General features: G+C 40.9%; 1 protein-coding gene across 1 annotated transcript in view; it reads left to right on the forward strand.

Moving 5' to 3' along the window:
* The window catches only part of ada2a (adenosine deaminase 2a), a 65905-nt gene extending 44023 nt beyond the window's left edge, over nucleotides 1-21882 (forward strand). The window contains exons 6-9 of the mRNA XM_072552144.1: nucleotides 14129-14237; nucleotides 14793-14950; nucleotides 15698-15900; nucleotides 20018-21882. Of these exons, the coding sequence (XP_072408245.1) occupies nucleotides 14129-14237; nucleotides 14793-14950; nucleotides 15698-15900; nucleotides 20018-20129 (582 nt within the window). The 3' untranslated portion in view covers nucleotides 20130-21882. The remainder of the gene's footprint in view (nucleotides 1-14128; nucleotides 14238-14792; nucleotides 14951-15697; nucleotides 15901-20017) is intronic.
* The last annotated feature ends 562 nt before the right edge of the window (nucleotides 21883-22444 follow it).

Here is a 22444-nt window from a genome sequence, read left to right on the forward strand (position 1 = left end):
TCCTTTTAAATCTTTCACCCCTCACTTTAAACATATGTCTGTGATGCTCCAGGGAAAATTGCCCGAAACTATTTAGCCTCTTCCCTAGAGTTCTAACCCTCCAACCTATCAGTATCCTATCAATATGCAAATAGTATTCCAAAAGTGGCCTAACCCATGTCCTGTGCAGCCGCAACATAAACTACCAACTCCTGTACCCAGTGCTCCAACCAATAAAGGCAAACATACTGAACGCTGCCTTCACTATCCAACCTACCTGCAACGCCACTTTTAAGAAACTATTAAACTTACTCTCCAAGGTCTCTTTGTTCAGCAACACTCCCCAGGACTTTACAATTTGCCTTTCCAAAACGCAGGACCTCCAATTTATCTAAATTAAACCCCATCTGCTACTCATTGGCCCATCTTATCAAGATTTCGATGCACTCAGAGGTAACCTTCACTGTCACTACACCACCAATTTTGGTGTCAGCTGCAAACATACTAACCTGTTTTGTTCACTTCCAAATCATTTATATAATTGACAAAAAGTAGTGGACTCAGCACCGATCCTTGTGGCACACCACTGGTCACCGGCCTCCAGTCTGAAAAGCAACCCTCCCACCACCACCTTCTGTATTCTACCTTTGAACGAGTTCTGTTTTTAAATGGCTAGTTATCTCTCTATTCCTTATGATCTAACCTTGCTAACCAGTCTACGATGAGGAACCTTGTTGAACGCTTAACTGAAGTCCATATAGATCATATCCCCTGCTCTGTCCTCATCAATCCTCTTTGTTACTTCATCAAAAACTCAAGTTCATGAGACACAATTTCCCACGCACAAAGCCAGGTTGCTTATCCTTAATGAGTCTTTACTCTTCCAAATAAATGTAAATCCTGTCCCTCAGGATTCCCTCCAACAGTTTGCCCGTTATCAAAGTCAGTCTCACTGGTCTATAGTTCCCTGGCTTTTCCCTACCACCATGTTAGCCAACCTCCAGTCTTCTCACACTTTACCTGTGACTATCGATAAAACAAGTATCTCAGCAAGGGACCCAGCAAGCACTTCCGTTGCTTCCCATGGAGTTCAAGGGTACACCTGATTGGTCTTGGGGATTTATTCTCTTTTATGCATTTTAAGACATCCAGCACCACCATCTTTGTAATATGGACATATTTCAAGATATCGCTATTTATTTCCCCATGTTCTCTATCTTCCATGTCTTTCTCAATGGTAGCCACTGATGCAAATACTCGTTTAGTATCTCTCCTGTCTCCTGCAGTTCCACACGTGTACTCCAAGGTCTCTTTGATCAGCAAAGATCTTTAAGGAGTCCTATTCTCTCTTTAGTTATCCTTTTGTCCTTAATGTATTTATAAGATCCCTTTGCATTCTCCATAACCCTTCAAAGCTATCACATGTCCTCTTTTTACCCTCCTTATTTCCCTCTTAAGTATTCTCCTACTGCCTTTATAGGAAATCACTTGATTTCCACTGTCTATACCTGACATATGCTTCCTCCTCATCCTTGACCAAACCCTCAATTTTTCTAGTCATCCAGCATTCCCTAAACCTACCAGCCTTGTCCTTCACCTGAACAGGAGCATACTATCTCTGGACTCTCATTTCATTTTTGAAGGTCCCCACTTTCCAGCCGTCCCTTTTTACTTACAAACATCCACCATCCACCCTCATCAACTTTTGAAAGTTCTTGCCTAATACCTTCAAGTTTGCCTTCCTCCAATTTAGAGCTTTAACTTTTAGATCCAGTCTATCTTTTGAATCAGTATTTTAAATCTAATAGAATTATGATTGCTGACCCCACTGACACCTCAGTCACCTGCCCTGTCTTATTTCCCAAGACGAGGTCAAGTTTTACACCTTCTCTAGTAGGTACGTCCACATACTCTTTCCATTCAAGCCCTTAACACTGTGCCAGTCCCAGTCTATGTTTGGAAAGCTAAAATCCCCTACCATAACCATTCTATTATTCTTACACATAACTGAGTTCTCTTTACAAATTTGTTTCTTAATTCCCTGCTGCCAATTGGAGGGTCTATAGTACAATCCCTTCCTTATTTGTCAGTTCCACCCAAAGAACTTCCCTGGACATATTCCCAGGAATATCCTCCATTTTTATAGCTGTAATGTTATCTTTGACCAAAAATGTCACATCCCTATCTCTCTTGCCCCCTTTTGATCTTTCCTATAGTTCGATGTTCCTAACCATGCCCTGAGTTCATCAGCCTTCCCTGTTAGGCCACTTGCATTGAAATTAATAACTGTTTAAGTTATCGGTCCTGGGAGAAACTGAGTACTGCAGATACTGGAGATGAGAGTCAAGTGTGGTGCTGGAAATGCACAGTACGTCAGGCAGCATTCGCAGAGCTGGAAAATCAAAGTTTTGTGCATTAGCCCTTTATCAAGAATAAGCTCTGATGAAGGGCTTATGCCCGAAACATTGATTATCCTGCTCCTCGGATGTTGCCTGACCTGCTGTGCTTTTCTAACACCACACTACTTTATCAGTCTTTTCTTGTTCTCTACATTGTTCCTGCATGCCTTGTCTGTTTGACTGAGTCCTTTTCCCCAATTGTGCCAGTTTCAGACTGATGACATTCCTCATTATCTCCCTGGTTCTTCCCTGCATTCTCCTCTTCTCTTCCCCCCCCCCCCCCCCCCACTACTTTAAATCCTCCCAAGCAGCTTTAGCAAATCTTTCTATTAGTATATTAGTCCTGCAATCCATTTTTCTTATGCAGGTCACTTCTACTCCAGAAGAGATTCCAATCATCCAAAAATGTAAATCCTTCTTTGCACCCGCTCCTCAGCCATGCATTTATTTGTTCTATCCTCTTACTGCTACCCTCAGTAGCTCGTGGCATTGGGAGTCATCCAATTAAAACTACCATTGGGGACCTACTTCTTAAAATTCCTGCCTAGCTTCCTATATTCTCTCCTTTACCCATAGTGTCCGGTGATGTGCAGGCTCAGTGGATTAGCCATGGAAAATGCAGCATTACAGCGATAGGGTAAGGACGTGGGTCTGGGTGGAATGCTCTTCGGAAGATCGATATGGACTTAATAGGCTGAATGGCCGGCTTCCACACTGGAGGGATTCTATGATTCTAGAGTTGTACCAAAACCTCACGCTGCATTCAATCTGTAGTCTAAGTGTTGTTAAACAGTAGCAAGGCTCTATTTTTGTACTCTAATATCTGGACAATAAGTTCAAATTTTAAGATTCTGCTAGTTTCTTGACCAGACAAAAAAATTGGAAAGCAGTAGTTTTGGTGTAATAAATTAAGAGAATTTATTATGTAATGGCACGATACTTAAACAGCTAGTTGATACTTTGAGTCACACACAACCTTTGCTCTTAAGGGGAAACTTGGACAACAGTTTGATTTGATACTTATTATAGTCAATCTGACTTCTTTCTTTCATTTCTTTCTTTGATTTTCCAAAAATGTACTATATTTTTCTTGCACAAATTTTGAGAGTAACAAGCCCATAGTTTCCAGACACTCAATGTACTATGACTGAAAGTCCTTAGACAGTGACCTTTCCCATATTGCACCTCAGCAGTGGCTGCTCCATGCTTTAATGTGCCATTCAGTAATCTGTACTGGACCCTTTCAGACAGGCGTTGTTATCCATCTGTAGCTTTGGTATCCCAAGATTTCTCCTGCCGCATTTGGTGAAAGCAATTCACTTGTACTATTTGTAACACGGTCAATACAGTATTCACAGTTGCATTAACAGACCATCAATATGCAATCAATAGTACATCCTGAATTGCAGTTTTAAAAAAATCTAAGCATGCAGATGGTTTGGAGCCTCAACTGTTTCATGGTAACAAGTTTGATAATACAACTGCAATCATAATACAAGTGAAAACATGCAAACAGCTTAATTATTTCAAATCCTCCTTTACCCATTGTTAGATGGTACATTCCCAGACAGTCTGAATCATTTTAAATTGTAAGCATTCTAAATTGTTCTAACTTCTTACCCATTGTGTCTCCTATGTGATCACATGATCTCCTCTATTTACACCTAATCAATGCAAATTAATTACAATTAATCAATGTAAGTAGCTCTTCACATACCAGCAGTTCCACTTCCTTGCTTATAAAGAACAATAAAGAGCACTGCAACATAGAAACAGTCACTTTGGTCCATCAATCCTGGGTTAACAAATAACACCTTAAGAGAGGCCATTGGTTTTTTGGATAGTCAAAGTTCAATGTTTGGTTTATTTACTCGCTCCTCTGCCCTTGAACCCCGCCCCTCCAATCGCCACCAGGATCGACGATGCTCTCCACCGCATCTCCTGCACTTCCCGCTCCTCCATCCTTGAGCCCCGCCCCACCAACCTCCATATACATCGTATCATCCGTCGTCATTTCAGCCACCTCCAAATGGACCCCACCACCAGGGATATATTTCCCTCCCCTCCCCTATCAGCGTTCCGAAAAGACCACTCCCTCCGTGACTCCCTCGTCAGGTCCATACCCCCCACCAACCCAACCTCCACTCCCGGCACCTTCCTCTGCAACTGCAAGAAATGCAAAACTTGCGCCCACACCTCCGCCCCCCCCCCCCCCACTTTACCTCCCTCCAAGGCCCCAAGGGATCCTTCCGTATCTGCCACAAATTCACCTGCACCTCCACACACATCATTTACTGCATCCGAAGTGGCCTCCTCTATATTGGGGAGACAGGCTGCCTACTTGCAGAACGTTTCAGAGAACACCTCTGGGACACACGGACCAACCACCCCGTGGCTCAACACTTCAACTCCCCCTCCCACTCCACCAAGGACATGCAGGTCCTTGGACTCCTCCATTGCCAGACCATAGCAACACGACGGCTGGAGGAAGAGCGCCTCATCTTCCGCCTAGGAACCCTCCAACCACAAGGGATGAACTCAGATTTCTCCAGTTTCCTCATTTCCCCTCCCCCCACCTTGTCTCAGTCCCAAGCCTCGAACTCAGCACCGCCTTCCTAATCTGGAATCTTCTTCCTGACCTCTCCGCCTCCACCCTCACTCCGGCCTATCACCCTCACCTTGACCTCCTTCCACCTATCGCATTTCCAATGCCCCTCCCCCAAGTCTCTCCTCCCTACCTTTTATCTTAGCCTGCTTGGCACACCTTCCTCATTCCTGAAGAAGGGCTCATGCCCAAAACGTCGATTCTCCTGCTCCTTGGATGTTGCCTGACCTGCTGCGCTTTTCCAGCAACACATTTTCAGCTCTTTATTTACTTGATGTCCAACTGCACGGAACCGAACTACTATTGTGACAATGAATGTATGTTTTTTTTTATGAATAAAGTATGTTTTTGAAATATTTTTACAAATCACATGACATCTTTCTAAATTTAAAAACCTTTTGTTTCTATGCAGTTCATATCCCTGTATTCCCTGTCTGTTCTGATATCTATCAAGACGCCTCTTAAATGTTGTTATTGTACCTGTTTCTACCATCTCCTCTGGCAGTGCATTCCATGCACTTAACCTCTCACATCTTCTTTAAACTTTCCCCCTTTAATCATTTAACCTATGTCCCCATGAAATTGATATTTCTATTGTGTGGAAAAAGGCTCCCACTATCCATTGTCTCTCATAATTTTGTAAGCGTTTATCTCATCACACCACACCCTCTGCTGTTCAAGTAACAGCAAACCGAGCCAAAGTCCAAACAAGTATTTATAAAATGCAATGTGTAGAATGTGTAGTGCAAGGAAAAATATATGAAGACCTATATTTCTTACACGTTTGTCTTTCTACTTGCCTCCTGTTCCTGCATACTTCCTTGTATGTGTATTGCCACTTCCCTCTGAACATTGGAGTTTAACAGTTTTTGAAATTATTTTAAATAATCCCCTTTTAAGAATAGTCTGCTTTAGGAGGTGATGTCACAGTTCATTAACCTATGTTATCCTGACAGTGGCCTGGATTGTCTAAAGTCTCAGAAATGATTATCTGACCATATGCTGCATATGGGGATGTTGCAGAATCTCCATCAAAGCAGACTTGAAGGAATTGGAGATTCTGCTTGGCAAATCCACCTGCGCCTGTTATCCTCCAGAAGTATACATCCAAATCTAAGAGTTCGGCTGTAGCTTTTTAAAAATTCATACACCGGATATGTGCGTTGTTGATTAGGCAAACATTTAGTACCACCTCTAATTGATCATTAAGAGTCGACCACATTGCTTGTGGTCATGTGTTGGCTAGACCAAGTAAGGACAGCTCATTTCCTTCCTTAAAGGACATCAGTCGACAGTGGTTATTTGGTTTTGTCCCAGATTTGGATTGTAATTTTACCATCTGTGGTGGAATTGGAATCCCATAGCATTGGCCTGGGGCTCTGGATGGCTAGTGTATTGATAGTACCACTACATCACCACTCCCCTAATTAAGTGAATAGTTACTCAGGAAAAGTCTCACATCGGATTTCTGCCCCATCTTACTATATGCCATTCCCCCAGCAAACTGCCACTTAGTAGATATCTGGAATCAAGGGTTATGGAGATAAAGCAGGAACAGGATACTGATTAAGGATGATCAGCCATGATCATATTGAATGGTGGTACAGGCTCGAAGGGCAGAATGGCCTACTCCTGCACCTATAGTCTATTGTCTATTGCCTTAAGGCATCCCTTACACTGTGTCATCTTTGAAAGGTTACCTTTGACCTGGAGAAGCTTTGACAATTCAGCTTTGCCACTCACTCGTAATGTCGTGGAGCAACTAACACAAAGTTACACTGTCCATATAGCCAGCATAGCTAACAATCCCTTGCACATACAACCCCATTCTCTTGCTCTATTCAATGTCTGACCATCAGGCCACATTCTTGTCATTGTCCATTAGGAGAACATCAATTACAGGCAAGCAATCAGACAATTACAACAAAAATGAGAGTTTTATTTACAGCATGCAAAAGGGAATAAAAATGAAGCCACCAGAGACTGAAAGTCACTGTCCAATGCCAGATTTTATCATCATGATCAGAAAAGGTAACAACTCTCCAGTCACACTCCAGCCTCCTGCACATTTTACTGCAGTGTCCTGGGACATATGAAGTCTGTGCACCATTGAGCCTCACTTGTGTGCAGGAAATTAAGTCTGTGTTGGAAAATGGTTGGTTATCTGCACACCCATGCATCCTGAGATTTTATTTTATTTGATTTATTGTAGTCACATTACCTAAATGCAGTGAAAAGCTTTGTTTTGTGAGTGGTACAGGCAGATCATAGCAAACAAGGCCATCTAGATCATAGGATGCTTAGACAGAGCAAGGCATACAGGTTACAACTGCACAGGAGGCACACAAAGCAAGCTCAACATTCAAGATCGACATTATTTGAAGTTAGAGAGTCCTTCAGCACTCGAATAATGGCAGGGAAGAAGCTGTACTTAAACTTGTTTTTGCATGTGTTTAAGCTTCTGTATCTTCTGCCTGACAGAAGAGATTATAGAAGAGCAGTACTAGGGTGGAAGGGATCTTTGATGAGGTTGGCAGCCTTTCCGCAGCAACGAGAAGTGTAGGTGGAGTCTGGATGGGAGGTTGGCTTCTGCGATGGTCTGGGCTGTGCACACAACCTTCTGTAGTTTCCTTCTGGTCCTGGGTAGAGCAGCTGGGGCCTGCCAGGCCATTATGCACCCAAATAGAATGCTTTCTATGGTGCATCTGTAAAGGTTGGTGAGGGTCCTTGCGGACGTGCCGAATTTCCTCAGCTGCCTGAAGAAGAGGCGTTGTGCTGCCTTGACCATTGCATCTACGTCGGAAGGCGAGGACAGGTTGTCGGTTATCATCACTCCTAAGAACTTGATGCTCTCGACTCTCTCCACCTCATCTCTGTTGATGTAGATGGGAGTGTGTCATTCTCCTTTCTTCCTGAAGTCAATGATCAGTTTTTTTTTTGTTTTGTTGACAATGAGAGAGAGGTTGTTCTTGCAAGACACCAAGCCCTCTATCTCCTTTTTGTGTTCTGACTCATTGTTTGATATGCATGTTACCTCAGTGGTGTCATCAGCAAACATGTAGATGACATTTTTTCGAAATTTGGCTTCACAGTCTTGGGGGTGCAGAGAATGCATCCTTGGTGGGGGCTCCACTGTTGAGGGTTATTGTGGAGGAGATGTCTATTTTCACTGATTGCAGTCTGTGGGTCAGGAATCTGAAGATTCAGTTGCAGCGGACGGAGTTTTGAGATTAGTTTGGAGGTGATTATGCTGTTGAAGGCAGAGCTGTAGTCCATGAATAGGAGTCTGATGTAGGTGTCCTTGTTATCCAGATGTTCCAGGGATGAGTGTAGGGCTTGGGAAATTGTATCTGCTCTGGACCTATTTCGTCGGTAGGCAAACTGCAGAGGATCGAGGCAGGCTGGGAGGCTAGAGTTAATGTGGCCATGATCAGCCCCTCGAAGCACTTCATGATTATGACCCTTCTCTGTGCCAGGCTGCTTCATCTGCTGGGGGTTGCCATCAATTCTCATTGTCCTGCATCTATCTTTAATTTCTCAGGTAGGTAACCACAGTGACACACATGCTGTCAGCAGCAGGGTCCATCACACTTTGTGGAAAGGACCAATACCTGACACAAAGGAACAAAAGAGTTTCTTAAATTTCAGAACAGTCATCAGTGGTGAACCTTGCAGATGAGAGCTCAGCACTCCTCAACACACAGTGAGGCATTTGAGCATCAATAACATTGTATTGAACATTCACATTCTGCATCTGGCTGAGTGACCACCACATGCCAGTGTGACTGGGTTGCCTGCAGCAGAATACCTACCTTCCAACTGTAAACCCATATTTAATGTTGAATTTGGCATTGCATTCAATACACACAATTGTGACACTTGCATAACAGAGGAGAGTTCAAACTTGTATGGCTCATATAGGTTGGAGGTTGTACTAATATTGGTTTTATATACTATTGTCAAGGAAATTACTTGGTCTGAGAGTTCAAGTCTTGTTTCAAGAAGCTTTATTTTTAGTGAATTCACAGAGAGGCTGAGACAGTCTCCACTGTCTAACAGCACTCTCCCGAGCTGAACAGTTAGCCTATATTTATACAATGATACAAACAACTTTGCTTACATTCTGCACTTCACAGTAATTCAAGACAAAGATAAGCACATTGCAACTATTACCCTGTTGCTCAAGGACAGAAAAGCTAATGAGCTCAGGAAGAATGCCTACTAATGAGCCTATGATATACTCCCTATATTTCGTCAAATTATAATTACACAACCTTGGTCTTTATCTCCAGCAATATTTTCCCATTCAAAGCGAGAGAATGAGAGGCAGGATAGCTTTTACTTTGGTAATTTATCCCATCATGCAACAGTATGCCGATTTCTTACTACTACCACAACTATTATTGCTGATAACTTCAGTATTTTTCATATGTTTAGGTTCAATGTGCAAAAGCCAATGGAATGTATGTAATTTCCTTTTTGATCCACAAGCACCCTCAAACCCAGGCAATTTTCAAGCTGTTTCTGGAAATATTTTGCCTCTAGAAAAAGGAAATGCCTGACTCCGATTTTACTGGATTGTCAGATATCCCTCCCCATAACTTGCAGTTCCCCATTACCTCACGCTGCCTTGGAAACCCATTTCGATCCATCCCTTTAATGTGGAGACCTATCACATTAAACTTTGTGTACAGCTATCCTCCCTGCCCCCTGAATCCTGGCAATAAATCATGTTGATTAGCATCTTGTTCTTTTATGGTCCCCCTTTGGAGACAATGGTGGTTGTCAAAGTCAATAGCCTCCCCCCGCTTTCCTGTATGCCCTTTAATGCTGTCCCAAATTCCCCATATTTGACTTGAGATTTGCCCCATCACCATCCTTAACCCCACAGCTATAAATATCTCTGCTTTCCCTCCAGCCTTGACATTCCTACCTTTTCTATCATTGATCCCTCCACAATCCCCAAAACTTAGTCATTTCCAAACAAAACTCCTCTCGAAGTATCGATGAACAGTGTTACAGTACTGTGTTCAGCCTTGACTTCTGATCAAGTCTGATGATCTACTCTAAACAGACTGACCAGATCCTGTGTTTACTACTCTCCAACTGATGACAAGTGATTCTGCCTGCTGATGCTGGCCTGACAGGAAACACTGTGATCCAATCCCCAGACTGCACTGGGATAGATCCCCTGATCTTTAGCATCCTGAACAGATAACAACAGTGACCAGTGACAAAGCGTGATTGTGCCTGTGACTGACAGTAGCAGCATCCCCAAGACAGATAGCAACAGCTCTCTCAATTTAACTTAGGACGAGTCCATACCATTCTTTGCCATTTCTGTTTGGTTGAATGCACATGCAGTGTATTTGCAGCACAGGCAGCCAGGACATAAAGTCATAGAGATGTACAGATGGGAACAGACCCTTCAGTCCAACTTGTCCGCACCAACCAGCTATCCTTAATTAACCTAGTCCCATTTGCCAGCATTTGGCCCATATCTCTGTAAACCCTTCCTATTCATATACCCATCCAGATGCCTTTTAAATGCTGTAGGAATCAGGTTGCTATCTTGGTGTGCCAGACAAAAGATGTCTGCTTCCTCTTGCATCAAAGGCAATCCCATTCTGACCAGAATGGCAAGCAGCTGTTCTATGTGCCTGTGCTGAAAAGGCCCTTAGAATGGAAGTGATAGCTCCAGATGAAGCACCAGTACAGGAACAAGCATAACATAGCAAGGCGAGGCATGGATAGTGCAAACATGCAGATAGGAGCAAAGAAGCAGTCCTGAGATGTTGCCTGGTACATTCTGTGAGCTGTGTCCTTATCGGTGCATGTAAATTATACCTGCTGCAGACTTCTCAATTCCAGTTACTGCTGTGCTCTGCAATACATATCCGTGCCAAGCAACAGAATGCCAGTGTATTGGATAGTTGCTGCGATGGTCATAATGGATTGGCAGGTATCAGATACCTCTGTTTGTGGTGGTGATTGGTGCCTCTGTATCATGCCCAGTTGCAGTCCAGTGCCCAAAATGGAGATCATTTGGAGTTAGCGGTAAACTGGATCTGTCCGGTATGCAATCTAGTAATCTTGTCCAGTCTTCCAAAACTTGAGCTTGTTTGGTGAGTTTGTTAACATGGGCCATGTCTGTGTCCTTTCTGCATTCAATAATAAATTAATTTATTGGATCAACTATTGAAGGTGACTCAGTGATGGACAATACTGGCAGCTTAATGTTCCAGAATACAAATGCTACAGGAAGGAAAGAAAGTGAGGCAAGAGAGGATGGGGAGTTGCATTTATTGGCAAGTGATAACATTACAGCTGTACTAAGGGAGGATATTCCTTGAAGTACATCCAGGGAAACTATTTGGGTTGAACTGAGAAATAAGAAAGGGATGATCACCTTATTGGGGTTGTATTATAGACGCCCTAATAGTCGGAGAAAAATTGAGAACAAATTTGTGAGGAGATCACAGTTATCTGTAAGAATAATAGGGTGGTTATGATAGGGCATTTTAACTTTCCAAACATAGACTGGGACTGCCATAGTGTTAAGGATTTAGATGGAGAGGAATTTGTTAAGCGTGTGCAAGAAAATTTTCTGATTCAGTATGTGGCTGTACCTACTAGAGAGGGTGCAAAATTTGGCCTACTCTTGGAAAATAAGGTAGGGCAGTGGGGGAGCACTTTGAGGCCAGCAACCATAATTCTATTAGTTTTAAAATAGTGATGGAAGAGGATAGACCAGATCTAAAAGTTGAAGTTCTAAATTGGAGGAAGGCCAGTTTTGATGGTATTAGGCAAGAACTTTCAAAAGCTGATTGGGGGCAGATGTTCTCAGGTAAAGGGACAGCTGGAAATTGGGACGCCTTAAGAAATGAGATAACGAGAGTTCAGAGAAAGTATAGTTAAGGTGAAGGAAAGGCTGGTAGTTGTAGGGAATGCTGGATGACTAGAGATATTGAAGGTTTGGTTAAGAAAAAGGAGGAAGCATATGTCAGGACAGATCAAATGAATCCTTCGAGTATAAAGGCAATAGAAGTATACCGAAGAGGGAAATCAGGAGGGCAAAAAGGGATGCAAGGTAGCTTTGGCAAATAGAGTTAAGGAGAATCCAAAGGGTTCTTATAAATACATTTAAGGACAAAAGGGTAACTAGGGAGCGCATAGAGACCCTCAAAGATCAGCAAGATGGCCTATGTGTGGCGTCGCAGGAGATGGGGGAGATACTAAATGAGTATTTTGCATCAGTGTTTACTGTGGAAAAGGACATGGAAGATTTTGAACGTAGGGAAATAGATGGTGACATTTTGAAAAATGTCCATATTACAGAGGTGGAAGTGCTGGATGTCTTGAAATACACAAAAGACGATAAATCCTGAGGACCTGATCAGGTGTATCCTCGAACTTTGTGGGAAGCTAGGGGAATGATTGGGCCTCTTGCTGAGATATTTGTACCATCAATAGTCACAGGTGAGGTGTCGGAAGACTGGAGGTTGGCTAATGTGATGCCACTGTTTAAAAAGGGTGGTAGGACAAACCATGGAACTGTAGACCAGTGAGCCTGACGTCGGTGGTGGGCAAGTTGTGGGAGGGAATCCTGAGGTTCAGGATGTACATGTATTTGGAAAGGCAAGGACTGATTACGGACAGTCAACATGGCTTTGTGCGTGGGAAATCATGTCTCACAAACCAGATTGAGTTTTTTTGAAGAAGTAACAAGAAGATGTGATTTCAGTACGGCGTTCGACAAGGTTTCCAATGGGAGACTAGTTAGCAAGGTTAGATGTCATGGAATACAGAGAGAACTAGCCATTTGGATACAGAACTGGCTCGAAGATGGAAGACAGCGGGTGGTGGTGGAGGGTTGTTTTTTTTAGACTGGAGGCCTGCGATCAGTGGAGTGCCACAAGGATTGGTGCTGGGTCCACTACTTTTCATCATTTATGTAAATGATTTGGATATGGCATAAATGGTTTAGCTAGTAAGTTTGCAGATGACACCAAAATTGGAGGTGTAGTAGACAGCAAAGAAGGTTACCTTAGATTACAACGGGATCTTGATCAAATGGGCCAGTGGGCTGAGGAATGGCACATGGAGTTTAATGGAGATAAATGCGAGGTGCTGTATTTTGGGAAAGCAGATCTTAGCAGAACTTATACACTTCATGGTAAGGTCCGAAGGAGTGTTGCTGAACAAAAACACCTTGGAGTGCAGATTCATGGCTCCTTGAAAGTGTAGTCACTGATAGATAGGATAGTGAAGAAGGTGTTTGGTATGCTTTCCTTTATTGGTCAGAGTACTGAGTACAGGAGTTGGAATGTCATGTTCAGCTATACAGGATATTGGTTAGGCCACTTTTGGAATATTGCATGCAGTTCTGGTCTCCTTCCTTTCAGAAGGATATTGTGAAACTTGAAAGGGTTCAGAAAAGATTTTACAAGGATGTTGCCACGGTTGGAGGATTTGAGCAATAGGGAGAGGTTGAATAAGCTGGAGCTGTTTTCCCTGGAGTGTTGGGGGTGATGGGTGATCTTCTAGAGGTTTATAAAATTTATGAGGGGCATGGATAGGATAAATAGACAAAATCTTTTCCCTGGGGTGGGGGGAGTCCAGAAATAGAGGGCATTGGTTTATGGTGAGAGGGGAAAAATATAAAAGTGATCTAAGGGGCAGCTTTTTCACACAGAGGGTGATACGTATATGGAATGAGCTGCCAGAGGAAGTGGTGGAGGCTAGTACAATTGCAACATTTAAAAGGCATCTGGATGGGTATATGAATAGGAAGAGTTTAGACAGACATGGGCCGGGTGCTGGCAGGTGGGACTAGATAGAGTTGGGATATCTGGTTGGCATGGACAGGTTGGACTGAAGGGTCTGTTTCCGTGCTGTACATCTCTGTGACTCTATAACTTGCACCCAGTTTGGCTTGCACTTGCTAACAATTATACTTGAATATATTGTACTGTCTTATATATTTAAAAAAATACATTTTTTACATTTTTAGACCGTTTTTGCCTTGTCCCTTTGTGTTTCACTAGTGGACTTATATTCTTGCTGTTACAAATGTCTTTTGTGTGGGCAGAATCTTGGAAATCTTAAAACAAATGTCAAAGAAGGCTGTGTTAACTTCTTACAGGTTGGCCATGAGGATGCTGGGCACCCACTATGGTATTTCAGAAATGAGCTATCAATTCCGGCAAAACTTGGAGTTAAGCTGCCATACTTTTTTCATGCAGGGGAAACTGGTAATACACACAATTTTTAAAAAATTTCTAAATCAAATTAATGCAATATGTTCCTTCTATATCATGTTTTAGCCATTTTTAAATTGAATAGTGATTTGTGCTAGAGTTTGCACCCTTGCAGGTTGCTGTTCGCCATGGATCTTCGCACTGTCTGGAAGTTGAACCACTCATTGTATGGCTTTCTGGCAATGGGAATGTCTCTTTTCTGTCTGGAGTTTCATCCAGAAAAGCTCATCCCCTTGAAATGGGAAGGTTTGAATGACAAGTGTCTCTGTCATTTAAATATCTATTTTACAGAGAAGATTGATTTACAATAAGACTGGAAATATTTAGCAGGAGAGGCAGCATGTATTGAAAGAAAGAGACCTAATGTTTCAGATTGATAACCTTTCCAGACAATTACTGTTCCTGCTTCAGATTCTGGAAATTTGAAACATTTTGCTGTTGTGTTAGAACGATCTGTAGCTTGCTTCATCCAGTGACCTCTATATAGCCGAATGGGGAAGAACATATCTTTAGTAGAAAATCTTTAATGCTTTCTGTTTTCACTTACAGACTGGGAAGGTGTACATGTAGATGAAAACATTTTGGATGCACTGCTGTTGAACACAAGTCGAATAGGCCATGGCTACAGCATAAACAAGCATCTTGTGGCAAAACAGTTGTCCCAAAAGCTTGATGTGGCACTAGAAGTGTGTCCAATCTCAAACCAGGTGATGGTATAGTGAATGTACAGAACAAATTGTGTGAACAACAATACCTTTCTCATTTAGGAACTGATGATTGTAAAATAAGCCTCTTGTCTCTGATAATCACTTAACTTTGGAAGTTCTTGCTGAACTGAAATGGGTATTTAAATGCAGCAAACTTAGCCAAGTCACTTTTAATTTCGTTGTTCAGGTCAGTTCCCATAGTAGCATTGTGGTGGCGAATTTACTTAATGTGACAGGAGAAATTTCATTTCTCAGTTATTGTTGCATTAGATGATCACAGCCACAGATTGTGTTCAGTAGAGGAAAGCTCAACAGAAAAGCAAAGTCATATAAAGAAATATCTGAGGAACATCTCTGAGTGAAATTATCAGTGCATTTGTAAAGAGCATTGAAAAGTAAAAATCTTGCTAATTATGTGTATCTAACTAGCTTTTACCATGTCTAGGGATGGGGAGTAGCTGACCAAGTCATTCAGTGTTTGAGTTTAAAATTTTGTTATCAAGTTCCATGTTACATCTTGTTTTTTTTCCGTATTTTACTTGAGCAGATTGTGAACTTGCTTAGTCGTGTAATGTGTACATTTCTGAGGGTAAATATAGTGTATAAATCTGAATGTACTACTTTTAAAGCAATTGTTGTTAATCCAAAGGTATGCAATATCACCTTGTCTGTAATTGTCCTGATTGCCCATGATCAGGTCCTAATTTACTGTGGTGCTGATGTTTTCCATTGGTTTCTTTATTGTAGGTGCTTATGCTGGTGAGTAATCTACAAAATCACCCAGCTGCAGCTTTAATGGCAGAAGGTCATCCCATGGTCATTAGTGCTGACGATCCAGCTGTGTTTGGGGCTCGTGGTTTATCGTATGACTTTTATGAGGCCTTCATGGGAATAGGAGGTTTGAAAGCTGAGCTGACAACATTGAGACAGTTGGCTTTGAACTCAATCAAGTAATTTTATAATTTATTTCTTAAATAGCTTTGTTCATGTCAGACATATAAAGTCAATTAATGATTCCACTATGCCCTCCCCAAAACTTAGCTCCTGACCCACGTTAGATCATCTATCCCTGCAGTTGTCCATGAGTACACACCATGCTGACCAACTAATGTTTCAGGATCTAAGTTTGGTGACAAGCCGTTTACTGAATTCATAACATGACATGTTTTAGAGTCATAGAAATATATAGCACGGAAACAGACCCTTCGGTCCAACTTCTCCATGCAGACCAGACATCCTAACCCAATCTAGTTCCACCTGCCAGCACCCGGCCCAAATCCCTCCAAACCCTTCCTATTCATGTACCAATCCAGATGAATTTTAAATGTTGCTAGCCTCCAGCACGTCCTCTAGCAGCTCATTGCATATACATACCACCCTCTGTGTGAAAAAGTTGCCCCTTAGGTCTCTTTTTTTAATATATATTTCCCCCCTCATCCTAAACCTATGCCCTCTAGTTCTGGACTCCCCCACCCCAGTGAAAAGACTTTGTCTATTTATCCTATCCATGCCCCTCATGATTTTATAAACCTCTATAAGGTCACCCCTCAGCCTCCGACGCTCCAGGGAAAACAGCTACAGCCTATTCAACCTTTCCCTATAGCTCAAATCCTCCAAACCTGGCAACATCCTTGTAAATTTCTTCTGAAACCTTTTCAGGTTTCACAACATCTTTCCAATAGGAAGGAGACCAGAATTGCACGCAGTATTGCAAAAGTGGCCTAACCAATATCCTGTACAGCCGCAATATGACCTCCCAACTCCTGTACTCATTACTCTGACCAATAAAGGAAAGCATACCAAACACTTTCTTCACTATCCTATCTACCTGTGACTCTACTTTCAAGGAGTTATGAACCTGCACTCCAAGGTCTCTTTGTTCAGCAACACTCCTTCGGACCTTACCATTAAGTGTATAAGTCCTGCTAAGATTTCCTTTCTGAAAATGCAGCACCTCTCATTTATCTAAACTAAACTCCATCTGCCACTTTTCAGCCCATTGGCCCATCTGATCAAGATCCTGTTGTGATCCCAGGTAACCTTTGCTGTCCACTACACCTCCAATTTTGGTGTCATTTGCAAACTTACTAACTATACCTCTTATGCTCACATCCAAATCATTTATATAAATGATGAAAAGTAGTGGACCCAGCACCGATCCTTGTGGCACTCCACTGGTCACAGGACTCCGGTCTGAAAAACAACCCTCCACCACAACCCTCTATCTTCTACCTTTGAGCCAGTTCTGTATCCAAATGGCTAGTTCTCCCTGTATTCCATGAGTTTGTTGAAGAATTTTCTTTCACTGAAATGCAAATTTTTTTTTTAAAAGGAAGAAAAAATTTCTGCTTGAGTACTGTTTTTCATGCTTTCAGTTTATCCCAAGACAATTTACAGCCACCTGTTTACTTTTAAAGTATTTTTACATGGGCCACAGACCAACATTCGTTGTCCATCCCGAATTGCCCTAGAAATGAGTTGCTTTCTAAACGATTTCACAAAACAATTAAGAATCCCACATTGTTGTGGATTTGGCATCAGTTATAGTCCAGATGGGTTGGGAAGGCAGTTTTCAAGCGTGCACACTGTTGTTATATGTGACAGCCATTCTGTGCACAGCAGTATCCCATGGACCAATTTTTCTGCTTAGATTCAGTATTAACCAGGATGCAAGGAGCTACAGTCCCTTGCTTATCTTTAAATAAATGCTTGTACATCACTATGGATTAATCCATTTAACATTTAGAATAACTGGCAATGTAGCACATTCAATACTATCCTGAAATACCAATTTAGATTATGTAGACTGGACTGGGATTTGAACATGTGACTTTCTCAATGGAGGCAAGAGTACTACTATTGAGCTAAGCTGACACTGTTCTCTGCATTGATAATTTATGGTGGGCTGAGAATTCAACTCTCAACTATTTGAAAAATGATAGTAATGTAACAATTCCTGGATGTGCCATCAGCTTGTAAAATTATGCACATTGTACATCGCTTGGTTAGGAAAAATATTGAAAGCTTTCACAAGCTTAATGCAAATTGGCAGGTAGTGCCTAATTGCTATAAGTTTCTTTTGCTCATCTGGTGAAAATCATTTCATTCCCCTTCTGTCTACTATTGATCAGTCTCCAAGTCCACAGAAGAGTGGACAAAATAACCATACAAAAGGCTACGTTATTCTTTGTTTACTTCACCAGAATCTCTCAGTTCAGTAACCATGGAAAGGACTTTTGTTCAAATGTCATTGTCCTCACATGTATTGTCAGTCTAGCTGTTATTCTCAGTGTGTCAAAATTCTGGTATACATACCACAAGAATATAATGATCCACAATTTATCACAACTTCATAATTGAATGAGTTTTAGGGAACAATGAAAAAAATATTTTTGTGAATATTTATTTGAACATAGGTTGACTTGCAATAGTGACCTTTGAGATGATACTATAGCATTTTTTAAAAGAGAATTAAATGTATATTTAAAAAGGAAAATCTTAAAGAGTATGGCAAAAAAGCAAGGAAATAGCATTGATGTGATTGCTTCCAGTTGAAGACTTTATACTAATAGCCTATATGACCTTCCAAACTGCACTTTTTATGCTTTTACAGCACTTCTTTCTGATAGGTGTAATGCATGTGAAGTTTTATAGAACAATTGATTGTTTTAGGGTCTCTCATTAATCCATGGTAACATGGAGAAATGAAGAAGGTTCAAAGCCAAAACAGAAGTTGCTGGAGAAACTTGGATCCAGCAAATTCTATGGAGAGAGAAACAGAGTTAAATCTTCAAGTCCAGTGACCCATCCTCAGATTTGAAGAAATGAATTCACAACAAGCCTGGGTGGTTTTGTTAGTATGGAATGTGGGTGAGACTCTTAGACTGCAAGTTACAAAATTTTTGTCCCTGACAGTAAGCTAGAGCAGCTGATTTAATTATAGACAGACCTTTGTGACCTTCGAAGCACAAATTCCTCCTCTGCTCCATACCCACACATCAAAAAAATTGGTCAAGAACCTTACCCGTGGATGAGTCCACTGTCTTCAGCTATTGTATGTTTAGTAATGTATTAATTAGCTCAGAGCCAGACCTCTGCCCCCATTTTGGGAGGAAGTCCCACCTTATATCATTGATGGTCAATGCAATTGGATAGGAATTCTGTCGTATCATCCCAACAGAACTAGATTCGAACAGTGGCTATTACTGGGACTGTAGCCAAAATCTGAAAAAGAGAATATCATGGCAGACCAACTGAAAATTAAAGGAGTATGTCCTTTAGCACACACACCCACTCTTTGCCTTATGCCACCTTGCCCAGTAAAACCTACCAGATTACATGCTTATAGTTGGCTGCCTACTGACATGGGTAAAAATTTTGGCACGAATTGGCCTCAGTTGGCCAAATGTTGGGGAGGTGGTGTGGAAACAGGATGTTCAGTATTGCTATTGTAGACAATGTAATCCCTCTGTAAAATGGGAGTTTGGGTGAGGCTGGGCGGTAAGCCACACATTATATTTTATCAGCTCCCTCCTCCCTTCACCTCAGCCAGCGGGATGGATAACCTCTAGACCCATGTTGAGCCTTTTTGAACAGTATGAGAGAGAGAGATGGGTCTCAGACTAATGTAGTTAACAGAAAGAAATGTGCTGCCTTTCTAAACCAATAGGTGAAAACTTTTTCTTTATTCTTTCATGAGATGTAGGCACCATTGGCAAGCTCAGCATGTGTTGTCCATCTCTAATTGCTCTTGAACTAGGTGGCTTGCTTGACCATTTGAAAAGTTCCAGCTACCTACTAAGAAATATTGATTAATGTTGCTTTAGTTTTGTTACAGTAAAAGACTTAAAACTTGAAAACTTGGTGTACCTTTACTTTAAGAGGGACATTAAAAATTTAGATGTCTTTCAAATTATTGCTTTCAATGGGGATTGTGACATGGATCACACTAAAACAAGTTGGACAGTTTTCTTATTCTTGCATTTGTATGCCTACTTATTTTGACTAACATGTATTGTGATGAGCTGAATAGATATTCAATGCCTTTTTCTTTTGATTTTTTTCTAGCTACAGTGCTATGTCTGCACAGATGAAAGTTGAAGCCATCAAACTTTGGCAAAAAAAGTGGGATCAGTTTTTGGATGTGGTTGTTCACATGTTCAACAGTGATGAACTGTGACAAAGGTTTTCTAACAGAGTGATTTTAATGTTTTGAATCAATTCTGACTTAGAATTGGTTATCTGGCAATCTTGATGTGGCTACAAGAGAAAATCTTGTATCTGTATATTATGTTGCATGATCTCGGGACAATCCAAATGTGCTTTACAGCCAGTTGAGTTACTTTGGCATTTTGTATTAAATGTTGGATCCTAGGTTGTCCACATTTGATTAAAATCTGGTACATATATATGTATTGGCCAGATTTTATATTCTTTCAGAATATGTTTACAAAGAATGATTTACATTTGATTTGTGAATGTGAATTTTCTCTAGTATGCGTAAAAAAAGCCATCCATCTTGATTCTGTTCCTTTCCCTACATAACTCTGATATCGATACCATCAACCTTCTTGGCTCCAATCATAAGATCGTAAGAAATAGGAGCAGGATTAGGCCATTTACCCCATTGAGCCTGTCCCACCATTCAACAATATTGTGGTTGATCTGATTTTGACCTTAACTCTACTTTTCGGAGCTCTATTTTTTGGCCATCCCATAACCCATGATTCCTCTTAACTAAACATCTGGCAATATCAGGGCGAGCCTAAAGCTTTGCAACTTTGGTGTTTTGCTAGCTTTGAAGCTAAAATTCCTTTATTACATCCATTTGGTAGCTAAACTGACTCATCTCCACTTACTACTTCTCCACTGGTTCTGACACCATTTTGAAGTTTGAAACTTAATATCTGAGATGCTCCCCCAATCTGTTTCCTCCTCTTAGTTAAAACATGCCCTCTTCTGGATTTTCATTTCCACAAATAAAGATCTTAAAATCAACAATCAATTGTGCAATCATTATCAAATCTATCCTTGCCAATCTGTATTGGCTGCTTGTGAAACTAAGTTGATTTTAAGGTCTTTATTTAAGATTTCATAGCCCTCTGGTGTCACACACACTTCACTTCATTTTCTCTCTTTTGATCTTTTGGCTTTCAAAACAGCCTTTTGCATCAAACTGTTCTTCCACTGTTCCCTCAGTTAACCTTCCTGCCCTTGTCAATCCCTCTGTTATGGTGATAGCCTCCCTGCATTGGAAAACATTTTGAAAAGCCTAGTGGTCAACTCTGCTTTCAACTACATCTTTCTATTATTTCCTTGTATCCTCCTATACTGTATGCAATTCATTTTGTTATTTTGTAAAATGTTTTACTATTTACAAAACAGCAATATACAAATACAATTGATAATATTGAATACTTTGTTAACTGAAACTTTGACAGCCCACACACCCAATACTAAAATTACATCCTTGACCATTAAAAATTATGGACAAAAATATAAAAGGCTGTTGCATTTTTGATTATCAGTTTGTGATACCAAGTTGCACAGGGATGTGCAGTAACAATAGTGGGGAGTAAACATTTAGCTGGTGAATCTAGCTAGGAGTTAAAACTGACAGTGAAACATCATTGATCCTGATATGGCTTTTGCTGAGATTGAGCCATTTTACATTTGGAAAGTTGTCATATTTAAAAACGAATCTATTCTTGCACTCGATCTTTAATCATTACTGTTTCTTAAATAACGTTTTTTTATGTATGGCTTATGGAAAAGAAAGAAATGTTTGAATCTCTTTTATTTTTTAATGTCTGTGACATTATTGAAAGGAATGTACACTGTAAGAATGACCTTGTATCATGGCCCATGTAAGGTTATACACAACTTGCACTGGCACCTTATTCAATAAAGTTCACAGGTGTTTGCAGATTGAATACATCTTGTTTTCTCTGAAAGCAACAATATAATGCTAAAGAAAATTATATGCAATGTATTTTAACAGCTGTTACATGCATTTGTGAATGCATGTGACTTTAGAGATGGGTGAAAGACTAACTGCATAATGTTTTAAATGTAATATAGTTGTCACATAAAAGTTGCCAAAATCTTTCATTTACTACATAAATATTTGTGGAAGGGCTTTTATATGACAGAGCAAAGATTCAGGTTCCTCATCATTTGTATTCAAGTAGAATCTCTGCCATCTGCATGGATATCTATTCATCCCAGCAGGATAAGGAGTTATTCATTCAGCTGAGTGCGAGGAACCTGATTAAATGACTACTGAAAAAGGGGCTCTACATTATAAGTAATGAAACATTGCTCAAATGGACAGATTTTTTTTGAGTATTCACTGATATGGTAATAGGACTGTTGACAAGGTGAAATGTTACTGCTTGCTTATTAGCATTACCACGTGGTAAAATGATTTATGCAAGTCTGGCACATGAATATTGTGTCCAACTGCAGTATGGATCAGCATATGGCACGTTAGTT

This window comes from Chiloscyllium punctatum, chromosome 32 (assembly GCF_047496795.1).
Source record: "Chiloscyllium punctatum isolate Juve2018m chromosome 32, sChiPun1.3, whole genome shotgun sequence".
In the NCBI taxonomy this organism is placed as follows: domain Eukaryota; kingdom Metazoa; phylum Chordata; class Chondrichthyes; order Orectolobiformes; family Hemiscylliidae; genus Chiloscyllium; species Chiloscyllium punctatum.